This window comes from Camellia sinensis, chromosome 2 (assembly GCF_055761805.1).
Source record: "Camellia sinensis isolate YWXY chromosome 2, ASM5576180v1, whole genome shotgun sequence".
Taxonomy (NCBI): Eukaryota; Viridiplantae; Streptophyta; class Magnoliopsida; order Ericales; family Theaceae; genus Camellia; species Camellia sinensis.
Genome location: NC_138962.1, coordinates 171,216,293 through 171,233,461, shown reverse-complemented (window position 1 = coordinate 171,233,461; position 17,169 = coordinate 171,216,293). Strand labels below are relative to the sequence as shown.

The following is a 17,169-nucleotide window of genomic DNA, read 5'->3' as shown; positions in this document are numbered from 1 at the left end:
TGCAGTACCCATTTTTTCTTTTTTTGGTTCACAAAACATTTAAAAACCTGAAAAAAAAGAAAAAAAAAGAAATAGGAGTCGCAGGACAAATTTTAAATTTTGCTTAAACCTTTTTAGCATGCCATTGAAGTTTACTTTTAAATGAGTTTGTTATAATAATTTAATAATAGCAACCACAATGGTAAGATCTTGAAGTATAAATCTTACGGTGACATTTGTTTGGCCGATTAAGATAAAGGGGATTAAGAATACGGTGTGATTGAGTGAAGAGATTATTAGTGTTGTGGTGTTAAATTAGAAATATAAAATAAAGACTATATGTTTGTATACCACCGAATTAGTAATAATATTGATAATATTAATATTTTTTAATTTTTAATATTATAATCTTGGTGCAACAGCCAAAGTAGTTTTACATTCCAAATATATATATATATATATATATATAATATTGTTGCAGCAGCCAGCTGTCCTCCCAGTCTCGGCATTGATTTTTCAATCCTATCTTTGGGGAGAGAAAGCTAATCCAGTGGGAGTGTAGGATTAGCAATGAGGCGGAAGTAACAATCCCGTCCAATAATGAAGCCACCAAACAAGCTGTTGTGGAACCCACATCATTAGCAATCCAATCCTACCTCCCAGTCAGCCAAACAAACATGCCTTGAGATTCCAGATTCGACTTTCCTCAAGGTCAGTTATCCGAGTGACAACATATATAGTTAGTAGGACGGATTTTTCAGACCTGGATGAACTATACTGTCAGGAGTGAGTTCGAATCCTTGCCTATGAGCAAGTCCACAACTTACAACTACATGATTAAGTAGCTCTACTGTGTAACGCCATCACCTAAGGTTGACCTTTGAAATTTCAACTCCTTACGATCTAATCACAAAGCTCACCTTATGCCTTTTTTTTAAATACAATAGCAACTTTTAGTACAAAAAAAAAAAAAAATCAATAGCAACTTCATTAAGTTGTATTTGAAATTTATATTTGTGGAGGAAAAGGAAGTGAATAGATTTATAAAATAAATAAATAAATAATCTTACATTTTATTAACAAATCTTGACCCTTTTTCTCCCCATAAATCTCTAGACTAACATAATTTAAGGGCATGTTTGATTGGGTGGATTGGAGCATGAGATTGAGATTATTAATCCGTGGGCCTAATTATCCTATGTTTGTTTTAATATTTTGATTTAGGATTAATAATCCAATGGATAATTAATCCAACAAATTTGTAGGATTATTAGTAATGGGGTAGGGATGGGATTATTAATCCAATGGATATTAATCCAATTGGATAATGAATACCACACTAATTTAATAAGATTATTAATACTTCACTATTAGTGTTGTGAATCAAACATGACCTAAGAGTACACAATTATCTTTGTGTTGACTAGGAGACTAGGGAGTGGTAGTCACAATCAGGGCAATGACTGAGAGAGACAATTGCACTTGGTGTTTTGTGAAGTTTAAAAATTGACTTTTTTAATTTTTTTTTAAAAAAAAAATGTGTAAAAAATATAATAGATGATATGATTCAAAATACATTAAAAGTTGAAAGATAATTTTTAACCCACTTTCCAAAAATAAATAGTGCTCTCAAATGTCTTTCTAATTTGACACTGCCATCCACTGCAAGAAGGCTTCCACGAAAATCATTTGTGTTTCCCCTCATCATCACGGACTTCCTGTTCTAAAGAACAAGAATTTCTAGTTTTATTGACCCCAAAAATGTTTCAAAGATTCTCAGCTAAACTTATCATGCTGTTTCTCTTTCTTTTCTTTTCAATCTTCCCCTTGTTTCTTTGGGGTCCCAGGGGTGCAGCTTTATAATCGGAAAAAAAAATTACATGTCATAATTGTAGCTAAAAATTGATAATCTAAAAGTAGAACCTAAAAACACAAATCTCCATCTTGAAGATAATCAGTTTAAACTATGTTTACCACATAAGTTATAAACCGAAATTGTAACAAACAGTGTGACACAAAATCTCGGAAAAAAAAAGAAAAAAGAAGCACAAGTAGCCCATATAAATTGCAGCATATAAACCCTCTAGATGTAAAGCTTAGCTATTTCAAGCATCCACAGACAGTTGTACTAACAAGGCATAATAGATCAAGTCTTGCAAAGAGTATCAATATCAGCAAAAAATAATTCATTACAAACAAAATCAAACTGAGTTGGCTGAGCCACAATAAAACCTTCTATATTTTCGATCTTGTAATGTGAATTATAATTTCCTAAATTACATGTGTAAGTTGTATCTGCTAAATATCAGCACAATTAAATGAGCATTTTCTAAATGAAACTACAAAATGCAAATTGTACATTACAAGTATAAAAAATTTGGGGAAAAAGAGGGAATGAAGGAAAGAAACTATACAGAAAAAAAGAGGTATAAATAAGAGGTATGTAGTAGTCAACCTCGATTGCACTCCAACAATTTATCCTCTCATGAAAGTTGAGGCTTTAATTCTTTTTTTTATTCTTGAAGGAAAAATGCTAGACTCCAAGATTTTTACCAAACACTCACAATGGATGTAGAGACCCACATGAGTGTGAACCCCACACCGATGTGACTGTTTAGTAAAAATTTTGGAATTCCTAGCATTGCTCTAAAGGAAGTGCAACCGTTGTTGCAACATGTTAATGCTGATTGAAAGGAAATTTGTTCCTTTTTATGTTATGCCAATAGAGACTCCATTAAGGGCTTTGGAGTGGTGGTCTGAAGGTCCATGGTGTATGTAACTACGACTCCAACGAGTGCACAAATTGCCGGTATGAGACCCAAGCCAGTTCTTGTAACTGAAAAACACGAAACTATTGAACTGCACCCCTGAAGGTTTGGAGAAGAATCTACACAAAAGCAAACCGTGTCAAGTCCAAAACTTCTACTATCAACAAACCACCATCAAGTTATAAGAAGAAAACTCTCAAGCTTTGTGTAAAAATAAATTTAAAATGAACTCACTTGCACACTCATGAATTAAGAATAAATCACCTTGCTTGTTTCCACTTTTCAAAAAATATTTTTCAGAAAATTCTACTTTCTTATTTTTCATGTTTTTTTATTTTTACTGAATTTTTTTAATATTTTAAGCAATTTTTTTACTTTAGACACCCCTAACATAAATACACCTAAAACGTAAAAAAATTGTAAGAAAAATCTTTTAAAAATTCACTAAATACCAAAAATACAAAAAAAAAATACAAAAATTCAGTACATTTTTTGTATTTTTATGTATTTATTAATTTTTTAAAATATTTTTTCACAAAATTTTTACTTTTTAGATACATCTAAGTAAGGTGCATCTAAAAAAGTAAAAAAAAATGTTTAAAATTTAAAAAATATTCACTAAAAACAAAAAAACACGAAAACCAAAAAAGTCAGTTTCAAAAAACTTAATCCAGAAAACTCAAACCAAACACACCGAATAGCTTTCCATTATTAATTGAGTTAAAGAAAGAAAAAAAAAATAATGGATTCACCAAAGAAGGTAACAAATCTATGGGCACAGATTGTTGAAGCTAAAAAAAATAATTTCCAGATAAATGCAATCCATACTACACAGTTGCATGCTCTTGTAAAATATATATATATATATATGGGTAAATTACACTCACCTCCCCTAAGGTTAGGAGAAAATATAATTAGTCCAATACTTTTGACATGATTACACTGGTTTCCTTTGATGTTTTAATTCGCACAACAGTTAGGCCTTTGTTCATTAGTAATTCTTCAGTTGTATGTATGAAAAAACAATGGTCATATCTTTTATCCTAAAATGTATATTTATCATTGTTTATTTCAATATCTACCCGCCAACTGCATTAGTTTCGGTCGCTTTAGCCTTACTAAAAGGAAGGTCACGGTAATTATGTCAAAAGTGTTTTGCTAACTGTATTTTCCTCAAATCTCAGGGGAGGTGAATGTAATTTACCCTATATATTTTGTATACGCAATATTAAATGGCATGTGACTTACTCTGATATGATTCAAGAATGTATAAGGCAACCCCACATGAGATTTTGTCCATGAAGCTCAATGATCCATACACAAAAGCACATCCATTGAGATCTTCACCAACTAGGACACCTTGCATGCTTATTGCAGTCACCTGTCACTCAAATAAGAAGGAAAAAAATTCAGCAACTGTAAGCTCATGATAAACTGATGATGAAATTCAAACATTCTATAAAGGAAAATATGCAAAGATAAACTATTCTTTCGTATGTCAAATGCTGGTTTAACAGTCTCATTTATTTATTTTTGGTTTAACAGTCTCGTGATTATTAAATGTTTATCCCCACAAGTGTAATTCTAAAACAACAGATAAAGCTCTCCTTTTCCTCACCTCACTTGACCTAAGATTCTAATATTCAATTTCTCTCTTTCAATTTTGCTTCAGTGTACTAAAATGAAATCACAATTATCCATAATTTATTAATATACTTTTTACTTTTTCATAAGATCTAATCTAATTAACTATTATCAAAAAATTGAGATACTGAACCTTTTGAATGGATAAAATTGAAATGGTGCTTGGAATATCAAACTTTAAGCAAAATATAACTTCATGTGATAGAGTTCTACTAAGATGTCATTGAGTTAGAGTTTACTGGAATTATGAACAGATTTGGTCCTCTTTAAAAATCAAACTGGAAGCTATAATTGACTTAAAAGTTAAATACCATAATGTCTTCTGCTCAAAATGTTACTAAAGCAAACTTAATACCTCAGATAGAATTAATCTGAGATACACTAAAGCATGGACTGTAGCATAAAATGAAAGCATGAAAATTTCTATCATACCAACATTAGAGCATTTCCTATGCCGATTACTACTGACAAAAGGTACATAATAGCATTCATGCTCCTCGGTAAAAGGAGGATCCCAGCACCACAAAACATCCAAAGAATGCCTCCAATAGAAAAAAACAACTTCAAGCGTTGGCCAGTCCACGTGAACCCCTATTGTGTGCACATATAATGGTGAAATATCAGTGAAACAAATAAACTAGAAGCATATCATAAAACATATTTTCAAAACATAACTTGATCTCAAAAGGGGACCTGTAGAAGGACAGAGACGATGAAGCTGCAAATGAAGATGATTGCTGGAACCTGAAACATTGGTCAGACATGAGTACTGGCAATGCAAATCATCTTTTCTACTGAAATATATGTTAGAAATTTGATGTTTGCAAGGTTAGTGCAAGTACCAAAGCTTTAGATGATTGCGCCATTTGCAGATCATTAATGACATAGAATGCAAGAAATGACTGAAAAATAAACAAATAAATATATCAGCCAGTTTGATTTAAAAGATGAGGTTCAAACCATTTTTTGGATATCATATTCTTCAGGAAGCCAATATTTCAAATTTTTCAAAAAAGAAATCTGCTTTTGAACTTTCAGATACTTGGAAAATTGAAACAGTACAATCCTTTATTTATAAAAACAAAAATGGACCTCAACGCTGTTACTAATGCATACAGACCTGTGAAACATTGGTTACTAATCTAGTGAGCACATAAACAAGTGCAACTTGGTAGTATAGAACTTTCTTAAACCAGTAGGACCAAGATATCCTTGAACAATTTTTTCCTTGAACACCTTGCTTCAATCTACGCAAAAGAAACGTAAATGATTAGTGTTGCACAAAAGGATAATTAACCCAAGAATAGAACCAAAACTGACCATCCCTATTTGATTTGGTCCATTGGGTCTCGGTTGGTTGGGTTACTCAAACCAACCCAAGAACCGAGCCTACTACAATATTAAAAGCAATATGTTTTCTATTTAATTGATCCCACACATAATAAAAATAAAGCAAACTGCCATAGGTTGTGGCAACTTTCTACTCCTGAGCTGCCTTGCCGTATCTAAAATGGCTTCGAGCATTTGGCTTCACCACTGAGCTCCTACTATTGTGAAGTTTTGTTATTTTATTTGATGTGGGAAAGAGAATAAAAGGAATGAGAACACATCATTTACAAGTGAGCAGCTCATCCCACATTGAACAATGACGAAGGCCTTCTCCTTCTCCCTTCTACATGAAGTCTTAGACCCAACAGTAATTACTCTAACCACTTGTCCCAGGTCGGTAGAGGACAACAATTTACTATGCTGGGTCTTACATAAATACTAAAATTGTCCCATGATTACCTGTATTGCTAGCAGGCTGGTATACAAAGTGGGGCAGCCATTGTGATCTTGCTAGCACAAGGAAATTAGGACGTGTGATCATACAAAAATTAAAGTCTTAGAATATGATTCAGACCCAAAAAAAACCATGTTTATTTAGTTTGGTCTGGTTTAGTTTCTCAAGGGTCAGGACTCAGGACGGTTTGGTACTGGGTTGAAAATTGGGGAAAACCGACTTAGGTCCGTTCAGTTGTCGCCTCTGGATTCAACTTTGACCCGAGCCAACCTATGTGCACCCCTGTAAATGGTTGTTTAACCAACTATCTGTATTTCTTTTCTTTTATTTTTTTAAATACAAAAACCAAGTACCAGTATGCATCATGCAAACTGGCCTCAAAAGTGATCAAAATTCAAAAGAAGACGTAGGAACTAATTTACGCATGCTAATTTTGTTTAAGATATTGCATGAATTCTTGTTCTACCATATCTCAAATGGATTAATGTATGGCTATACTTTTCTAGCTGTGAGAACCCTGAGTACCCAAAGGAAAAAAAAGTACTTTTGATATGCTCGACTTTACCATTCTCTTCATCAATCAAACAATTATTCTCAAATTACATGAGCAAAGAACACATCTAAACACACTAATGTTTCAAAAGAAACAACATACCAGCATCTGTTAAGATCCTGGTAGGCGCAACCTATGGACCTATGGTATGAGACATGAGTTGAACTATCCTGGTATGGGACGGAATATAGGAATTGATCGCACACATTTCATCAAATCCAGGTCTTTTGGTTTGACCACTATGCCAAAAGACTTTGGTCTAATGGAATGCGTGAGATCAATTTTTATATTTCATCCCATACTAGAATAGCCCAACCCATGTCCCATACCACAGGTTGGGTTATGATCTCCCACAGATCGTAGCATACTACCACGATTCAAACCCCAACATCCACGATGGCCCACTCTATCGACACTAACTCGATGGTAGCCCTTTTGTATTTGGCGACTCTACTAAGCTATTAGTATTCAACAACTAGCAAATATTTTAATCCAGCCCATAGGCCATCCCTTTTGCAGCTTGAACTTGTGACCCAGTGCTATCTCTGATACCAAATGTTAGAAACTTGACGAATATGCCAAAAGAACCAAGTTTGATGGAACGCATGAGATCAATTCCTATATTCCATCCCATAAAGGAGTAGCCTAACTCATTTTCATACCATAGAAAGGCCCACAAGGTCCTCAGTGTCTTGAACTTGTGAGGCCACGCTAGCTCTGATACCAAATGTTAGGAACTTGACCAACAACCAAAAGACCTAGGTCTCATGGAATGCGCGAGATCAATTCCTATATTCTGTAGCATGCCGGAATAGCCCAACCTATGTTCCTATTTTCACCTATCTTGAAAATGGTTGAGCACAATAAAAGATTTTAAGGAAACCATAGATGAGATCAAAATGCTGATCAACGAAGCGAATTTCGAAGAGAGAGAGTTTGATTCTCATGATGTTGGTGTTGTCCTTGAAGGATGCATGATTTTTATGGAGATGATAATTTATCTTCTCAAAAAGCTTTCTTGAAACTCTATTGAAGTGATTTATCAACTGTATTGTTTTTAAGTCACTTGAAGAACAAGAATACAATAATTTTCTGCCCGTAAAGATTGTATATTGCAATGTATTCACAAGTGTATGAAATCTGAGTGAATCTTGTAATGTTTATGTATTCCAACCTTGAGGACAAGGTTGATCTTGAGGTGCTTGGAATGACAAGTTCCATATTTTTGTAAAATTATTATTATTTTTATTTAGTTAATTGTTAAGATTATGTAGTAGCAAAGTGCGAGTATGTGGATTAGGTTGGTTTCCTAAGGCCATCTCCAACGTTTACTTATATCTTTAATCAAATTTAAATTTAATGAAAATTTGGTGAAAACGGTGCTCCAATCCTGTCATCAAAGTGATCAAATGAAGGAAGCAGCAGATTTTTCATCAAATCGAGAGAACCTTTCATCAAATTTCAAAATTGACCGTTGGTGAATGATTGGATGGATGATCAGGGGGACAATCGGGTGGACGACCGGATTTTGATCAAAATTTACTCAACGCTGGACAGCTGGCCGGACAACTGACAGAATTGATGAAAACGATTGGAGTGCATCATATCAGATCAAACTTTTCATCAAATTTTTACTCAAATTTGATGAACGATTGGAGATGCTCTAAGTAGTTATTATTTAGTATGAGTCATGGGTTGTCAATTACCAATGTATTTGTAACCTCTTGTATGTAAGCATGTGTATTATCAATGAAATGACGATGTTTAATTTGGTTGCAACTTCTTTTTGAAGTGTCGGAGGCCTGAACCAGATGGAGGTCTACTCCCTTCAAAATGGGTCTTTCCTTCCCTTGTATTTTTACTTTCGTTTTACAAGAGGGTAATCAACTAGAACTAGTGACATGGTGCTAGCTCTGATACCAAATATTAGGAATTTGACCAACATGCCAAAAGACTTAGGTCTGATAGAACATGTGAGATCAATTCCTATATTCTGTCCCATATCAGAATGGTCCAACCCATGTTTCATAGCATAGGTTGGGCCCACGAAGATCGTAAACACCCATCTGAGTCCCCTCCTCAGGGAAAAGGGGAGAGAGAGAGAGAGAGTTAAGAACATGTGTCAAACCTTGGCTCTTTGGTTCGAAGATAGAATATACCCACGAAGCAGCATCCGATAAAAATTGACACATATGCTATCCAGCGGTACTGCTCAATTGTGAACAAGGTAAGATTTAAAAAAGAAAAGAAAAAAAAGAGAGTTGTCCCTGACAAAATAAAAAGTCCAAATAAACACACCTGGATTTCAACATCTACAGGTGTAGTCGATGTACTGACATGGAAGACCACAAATGCAACTACATAAAGGCTGAGGTTGGCAACCTTGAAAAGATTTCAACCAGTCAAATAAGGGGATAAAAATAACACTACCTTCAATGATGTTGAATAGTTACGACAATGACAATAATGCATAAAAATCAATTTCAAAGATGTGCTAACCATTGTAAAAGCATTGCGGCAGCTAGCCAACACCACTCTACTGGTTGAATTGAGTGTGATGCAATTCACCATAGACCTACAATAAATTCAAGGTAAACAAGGTAGAGTTATTCCATGGCAAAGAGTATACAAAAAAGAAACATGACTGCATAATGAGGTCATTCAGACATAAGTAATTAACCAACTTCAATTCCAAATCATAGAAAGACAAGAAAATATTGAAAATACAAATAACACAATTCAATATAAACTAATAAATGACAAACTGGAATCACAACCAATCCTATGCAGATTTTAACTGGTCAGAGAAAGTCTTTACATGTGTGAAACTTGAGTAGCAGCCCAGCCCACATTGAAGATTGCTGCAAATGTGGCATACCCTATAGTTTGCACAGTATATGAATTGGTACCAAGGATTTGGCAAGGAAGGCAACCCCCAAAAACGGAAGAAAATGAAACAGCAACCAAAGCAGATCCCGCACCATGCCATATTTTGAAATGTCCAAACCTGTCTATCTATCAATTAAACAAATAACACAATATTATCACTAGTGTACAAGAGGTCCGATCAGTCACTAAAAAGAAAGCATAAATTCTTGAAAAACTAAAAGATAACTCAGACAACTAACGTGATGCCACTGATTGAGAGAAGTATTATTAACATTCCTAAAAGTAGATGGTTACAGGAAGTTTCTCCAAATTGTGAGGTTTATAACTGTCTCCCCCACTAATCATTAACCAAATTTCCTACTCTGAATTTGCAACAAAATAGGAGTCTTACATCATTACTAATTCCTGTAATGCCCCTTACAGAAGAAACAATCCAATATAATTTGCTTACAACAATTGGTTCTTTTGGAGAAATAAGAAATTGACAGAGCTTCAAAACAGGGAACATGAAACCTGTGTTCTCCCTTTATATATTAGAGTAAACACAAGGGCATCTGCTTCTGAAAAGCCCCATCACCTCAATGCTTCTGGATGGAAGTTTGGGAAAACTAATATACCTATTTTGCTGGATAACCAGGAATTCAATTTGTCTCGTCAAAAAGATTTTGAATGATGAAAGAAAAGGGATGAGTTTCGAGTATTAAATGAAATTCCCATAGATTAAACAGTCAGAAAAAAATGAAAGTTTAAATAAGTTTAGCATCTGTGAATTGACCAACAAACAAATCGCACCCTTGCTGTCTGAAAAATAAAAGTGCACCCGAACGAATCACGTCTTGCTCTTGCATATAAACAATATATATGCATATTTATTTATCAACCAGGTCAACTGATGCCAGCATTATCACTATGCAAACGGAATTTCCTTAGTCCAGCAATTATCGAAAAAGAAACAGAATATATGACTTAAGTCTTTTAACATAGGCACCTGAGTAAGTAAACTCTAGTTGATCAGGCCTACTACAACAATAATGGCACAACTGAGTAGAGTTTTCCTTCTTAAAAGATCAGAAAAACAGAAAAAATAAGATTTGAAGTTTTAAATTTCTATTGATTCCTCTAGTTTCTGAATAACAAAATAAAATCATTAGGGGTGGGAGGGCATTTCGAACAATTCAACAGTTTCCTCACCATATAGAGTTATGAACATGCTCAAATTTGGTGCTATCAGTAAAACCTATTAGCAGAGACCCTTATAGATTATAGATGGTTTCTGCTTGACTAACTCAAAAGTGTGAAACCCAAATAAAGAATCATAAAGTTTCCATTCACACACATACGCAAAATTTGTATGTCAAAACTCTAGGTGGAACCGAATTGGATTATTTGTTTTTCTATTCTCTCCAGTTTTCTCAGAACAATTCAAAAATCTAATCAATATTATATTAACACAAGGAGTTTGTGGTCATTTCTTAACATTTCGTAGTAACAGTCTTTTATCATGTTGTCATGCAGAATAGAATATATACCATAGTTTGTTCAACCAAAGTTATTGCATTAGTTGGAAGCTTTATGAATTACTATACAAATTTGTTATGGTTTTGAAACATATTGACAAATTAGCAAATTGAAGAATGGATAACAAATGCAAAAATTAAAAAGAAAAATCATATATAAAAAAGCATGCAAAAATGAAAAGAAAAAAAATGGAGAAAATATGTACAAACAAGCTCGTAAGTTGGTTCCAATGCTGTGAGGTTCAGTTTAAAGACTTGTACTGGAATTCTACATTGTACCAAAATAACTAGGACATGTCAATACTCTATAAAATAATGGTTATGTCTAGTTTAGGGGATACCAGTTCACCAGCAAATATGGTTGTGAATCCATCAGCTATCTGACCAGAAAGCATGACAGCAGCAGCATCCCTGTGAAATAGAATGAGTAATAAATGAAGCTCACAGGTCTCAAAAAGCAAACATAAAACTGAAAACCCCTTATATTTTTAAGGAGAAAAGAAAGGGGTGGGAGGGAAACTTCAAATATCCAACCAAACAACTCTTTTCCACAAGAGTTAATCCATAAATAACCACTAAAACTGTGATGAGAATAAATTGGCAAGTGTGCATGCAAGAGGTCATACTATCTTAAACCATGATCTGAAAAACAGCCACCTGAAGTGGATTTGCATGGCTAATTTGAAAATTAATCTGAGAGAGTATTACAACTAAATAAAAAACAAGTCCCAAAAAGCACCAAGGACATATTTTCCTACGTTACATGGACTATGGTTTTGTGTCTATGGTTCACCTGATTCTCAAGTCCTAGGATACCAGACACAGCTAAAATTCACAATTATTTTTTATTTCCAATGATAAAAATGATGTTTTCAAGTAACGTAGAGAATTAAGCATGTGCACTTCACTCAAAAGTGCTGTTCTCTAAAACATATTCCCTTTTCTCCACCACACTATCAAAATGAACACTACTGATAAACCTGAAATCTACCCTCTGTCCTCCTGACAGCTCTAAACCCCCAGGAAATCAGTCTCCAAGCTTTTCTAATCCAACACCAGAGGAATCAAAGAATTCATGAGCTCAAAACTCGATTAAATTAACCAAATACTAGCTGAGCAACAAATCAGGGTCAAATCTAGCAACAATTTTAGATGAAAAACCCTTTCGTCCCTTTAAATTATGCATACCTTTTGCGCAGCTAGTAGTACTCTATCAGAATCTGCCTAACCTAAAAAGGTAATAGGATAATTTCTCCCCATAAAAATAAACGGGAATGAAAACAGAAGAAACAAGAAGCATAATACATCAAGGAAAGAAACATATTGATGACTGTAAAAAGGTAAAGAAATATAGACCACAAAACTTCAACTACCTTGGAAGTGATAATTCATTGGCTCCCAATTGACATGTAGGAAAAGAGAAAGAGGAAACAGACAGGAGAAATTAAGTAACAAAAGAAGGAAGTGGATGGCAATCCAGTTTAAAAGGAAACAGAATTTGTTGGATTGGAACTAGAATGTGCTCCCAATGGGGTCTAAGTTCAGTTGATGCCAGTCGGTGGTGTAACCAAGGCCTTAGATTAGTTCAGCGATCTCTCATAAAAAATAGGCCAATGGTCGTAACCAATAATGCAATGAGATGCAATGAAAGTTAAAAGCATATGTATTAAAAGATTAAATTAAACATTTTAAATGATTTGAAAAAAAATTAATTGTGTTGCAACCAAATTAATTCCTATCCAGGAGAGCGAAAGTGTACCTTGGGGTCAGCCCAATATCTGTCAAGAACACTAAGAGATAAGTGAACCAACAGGCAGATGTTATGTCATTGAGCATGTGTCCCACGCCATAAAAAAGGACAGACCACCTTCCAAGGGGCTTGGTGCATGATTCTTCATCTTCCATACCATTAATCATCACGTTGCAAAGATCTGACTATCTAATTTCCCCTATCAACAGAAAACCTGCAAAGTCTGAATTGAAGCTTTATATTTAGAAAGATTTTAAAACAAAATGTTTTCAATTAATCACAATAATTAAAAAAAATTCAAATTCATATATTAATACTACATGTCTACTATATCTAGTTATATGATAAGAAAATGTTGGAGATAAGATTATATTGTCAAAGATATCATAATATATGGAAGATATTGGAACATATGGAGATCCCATGAATCATGCTTATTATGATTTTTTGTATCTTTGATTTATTTCAATTTCTTAATTGAAGGGATTTGATTGTGTCTCCTACTCTATATACTCTATATATATTGTGTATCATGTAAACAAGAGTATCAAGTTGAGTGAATAAAAGATGTATCCCTTTAGGGCTTTGTGTGTGTGGATGTAGGCCAATATTAGCTGAACTATATTGAACCTTTGTGTTCTTACTTTTCTCTTTTCTGTCTCTATTATCTCTCTATATTCAACTTTATTGCCTTATTACAAAATTCAACTCGGTATCGAAGCCTACTGAACCCTAGGCATGTTTCGCTATGGAGAACTCTCTCCTCAACATTTTTTGTTATTGAGGTGTTTTCCCCTCTTCCTTGAGTTGATTACTAGTTTGCTGATGTGGTAAGTAAACTTCATGATTTTTACTTATTTCGGGGTTGGCTACTGGTTTGTTCAGTAGCATTCTTCATGAGATGCCGTTCATAGGCCTTTTTGTTTATGGTGATTTGCTGTTGCTTTGGCCTTGTTGCTTTCTCTCTCCAAACTAGTTTCTCTTACTGCCATCATGATTGATTCAATGCACGTTTCTCTGTTGCAATATTTGATTCCTTGGTATGTTCATTGAAGTTGTCATTGAAGGGAGTTATTACGGGTCCGTTTGGTTTAGTTTTACATTTAAGATTTGAGTGTAGAGTTGTGTTTTGAGTTTTGAATTTTTGAATCATGTTTTGAAAAGAGAAAATTTGCTTGATTATGAGTTTTGAAAATAGTTTTGGAGTGATTTGTAATTTTTTTTATTTTTTTTTTTGATTGATTGATGTATAGAATGTGAGAGAATGTGAGAGAAGAGAAAAGAGATGATAGAGAAAAAGTGATTGATTGATTGATTAATAATAATAATAAAAAAGAGAAGAGAGGAGTTTTGAAATAATTTTAAGTTGCATTTTAAAATATGTTTGGTAAACATGTTCCATCTAAATCATGATTTAAAAATAGAGTTGAGTTTTGAAAAGTAAACCAAACGCTACCTACAATTGTTGTCTTTTGGTAACTTCATTGTAGTTGTTTATAATGATCATACTATTTTCGACTTCAAGTTGGATACTTCACTTCAACCGTTCCGTGTTCCAACTTGAGGGCGAGTGTTGGAGATAAGATTATATTGTCAAAGATATCAAAAGACATGGAAGATATTAGAATATATGGAGATCCTATGATTTATGCTTCTTATGATTTTTTCTATCTTTGATTTATTTTAATTCCTTAACTGAAGGGATTTGATTGCATCTCCCACTCTATATATATGGTGTATCCTGTAAACAAGAGTATCAAGTTGAGTGAATGAAAGATGTAGCCCTTTAGGGCTTTGTGTGTGTATAGGCCAATATTGGCCGAACCACGTTACACCTTTGTGTTCTTACTTTTCATTGCATTATTGGTTACGACCAAGGTTTTAAAAAGCGGCCACAACCGTTACGTAACACCGTTACATAACGGTTGTGGTGGTTGCCGCCACCCGTTACGGCCGCTTTTGCAGTGTGATTGAGATTCACAGGTGTATCGGCCGTAGCGACTGCTATAGCGGTCGTAACGGTGCCGTAATGGCCGTAACGGCCTGTTACGCACTGTTACGTAACGGTTCCGAATTGCTTCTTTTGAAAAAACACGCCAAAAAAAAAAAATGAAAATGGGGAAAGAGAGATAGAGAGAGAGAAAAGAGAAGATAGAAGAGCAAGAGATAGAGAGAGAGAAGAGGGAAGATGAAGAACATGTTATTGATTTGTTGAAGCTATAAAACCTATGCTATTGTATTCAGCTGCTATCACTCAACCATTTTGTTTGTGTGTGCCTATCTATATATTGTTTGAAAATAATAATAATAAGTGTGGTCATTATCTATTTGATTTGATTAAAATATATATATATATTTATGCTTTTATTTATTCTCTTACTTTTGTCATTGTTTATCTTATATATAATAGTTAGTGATTGATTTTTTGTATAATATAAAGTTATTAATTATTAAAATAAAATGTAAAAAACTCAGTTTATAGTGCTTTAAAAATACGAAATATATTGGATCAAACTTTAAAATTTACAAAAATTGATCAATATTTATTTTAAAACCTAATAAATATGATCATGAAAAAAAAAATGTGCGTATCGGTAAGTTTTTTTCAAATTGTGCGGAAAATAAAAAAATTCACGGTTCCGGTTACCGCAACCGTTACGCTACGGCCTTTACACCCCGCAACCGCGTCACCGCCACCGTTACGGCGACCGCAACCGCTTTTCAGAACCTTGCTCTATATTCAATCTTATTGCCTTATTACAAAATTTAACTGAAAACAAGGTTCAATAAACCAAAATGCTGTGAAAATTTTGTCAAGTCCTTGCGACTAACAACTGAAACAGAGTGTCTTAAGTAGGGCAACAACAAGCAATTACACTCTTTTTTAGTAGATTCTTAATTTTATCACTTTGGAAACTGTTAGACTAAACTAACATAAAAGAAAGCATCAAAAGTGTCCATGGACAAGTGGGAATGCGTTTATAGAAAACTGCTTCTCAACGAAATCATTAATGAAAATAATAAACTGACCCTTTCTTCAGAAATCATATCCAGATCAGGAAAATGGACTTCAACAATCAATCATATACAAAACACCATATGGATAAGTTCATAATTCATCCCTGATTCTGCAAGCCTGCAACATAAGAATGTGTTAATCTATAATATCTTTCGCAAGAACGTGCATAAATCACGTAGGGGGTCAACTGTTACCATTAAGAACAAACAAGTAAAATAACTTCACTCACATCACCAGAAAAGTTTAACAATTCATTACACCTTAATTTGACGATTCAAAGAAAAACAATTTATCCCAATTCTGGGCCCTGTCTGCAAAGGAATCTTGCATTTGGGATCTGCACATCCCTCTATGGTGTCAAGATTAACTCTGTTGACCTTGGCAAACAAAAAACTTCACCAACCCATCAAATTTTCACCAAACAATTTATTAATTTTTTTAGGGCACAAAATTGATAACCCAGAAAATATATCATTGGTACCATCCACAAATCAATCCCAGTTAACCCCATACTCGTGTCCTCCACTTATACCCAAAAGAAAAAACAAGAAAACAAAATAAAATAAGTGTAACAAATTGGGGTAACAGAAATGTACACTTCTTTCTTACCCAGAAAGATCACAAAACAACAACAACTAGTTATATAAACAATAGCAGAACAACAACTGACAGAATACACATCCACATATATATGTGTGTTTAAGACTTTTGATTAGAAATGAGAATTCATACCTCTCTGAAGCTATGCACAAAGGCAAAACCTTTGCTTCAACTCAGAAGAAACTGAGAAGTCAAGTCCTGAGGAGAGAGAGAGAGAGAGAGAGAGTCTGGGAATGGCTTGCTGGTTGTTACTTCTTCATTCGTTCCTCTGTCTCTCTAAAAAAGATTGTATGTATCTATCTACTAGCATCGACGGTTCATTTTAGAAGATGTAATTATTGCCAGAACAATACTGGCTTTTCGCAGAGTGAGGTACAACTGTTTGATGCATTAGAAGGCCGCTTGTTATTCTGTCAAAAGTAATTTAGGAGATTTTTTTCCTCTTCCTTTTCAGACGGTGCGAATTTTTAATTAGAAAATATTTGGTGTCCACAAATTATGTGACTCAAATGGTTTAAAAATATCAAAATAATGTCATTTTGATATTTTCGGAGTTGTTTTGTATCCAAAACGAAAACGACGTCGTTTTGACATTTTTGGACTATTTGAACAACAGAATTTATGGCCACCAATCAATGCCATTTTTAATTATGGAGTTGTTTGACGT

The 17,169-nt window shown here is 34.0% G+C and overlaps 1 protein-coding gene across 2 annotated transcripts; it reads right to left on the bottom strand.

Moving 5' to 3' along the window:
• Positions 1–2,186: 2,186 nt before the first annotated feature.
• LOC114296920 (uncharacterized) lies at positions 2,187–16,902 on the bottom strand. Of its 2 annotated transcripts, XM_082906460.1 has the most exons (15): positions 16,635–16,792; positions 16,163–16,239; positions 15,914–16,019; positions 12,893–13,106; positions 11,475–11,544; positions 9,546–9,742; positions 9,227–9,302; positions 9,026–9,109; positions 8,856–8,935; positions 5,512–5,638; positions 5,234–5,293; positions 5,085–5,135; positions 4,824–4,982; positions 3,996–4,128; positions 2,187–2,866 (listed from the first exon to the last, which is right to left on the bottom strand). In XM_082906460.1, exons 4-15 carry the CDS (start codon positions 13,048–13,050, stop codon positions 2,694–2,696), a joined length of 1,368 nt encoding a protein of 455 aa, XP_082762586.1. In that variant the 5' UTR covers positions 13,051–13,106; positions 15,914–16,019; positions 16,163–16,239; positions 16,635–16,792; the 3' UTR covers positions 2,187–2,693. The 2 variants fall into 2 exon arrangements, with proteins under 2 accessions (XP_082762586.1, XP_028097045.2); XM_028241244.2 differs by lacking the exon at positions 16,163–16,239 and having other exon boundaries at positions 16,635–16,902.
• Positions 16,903–17,169: the final 267 nt, after the last annotated feature.

Bases quoted from the DNA above. Each gene is read 5' to 3' on its own strand.
- LOC114296920 (XM_028241244.2), bottom strand. From the start codon at position 13,050: ATGATTAATGGTATGGAAGATGAAGAATCATGCACCAAGCCCCTTGGA. The intron at 9,303-9,545 runs GTAAAGACTTTC...AATTTATTGTAG, and splicing joins GCTACTCAAGTTTCACACAT to GTCTATGGTGAATTGCATCA. The intron at 8,936-9,025 runs GTGTGTTTATTT...ACAATTGAGCAG, and splicing joins CTGTAGATGTTGAAATCCAG to TACCGCTGGATAGCATATGT.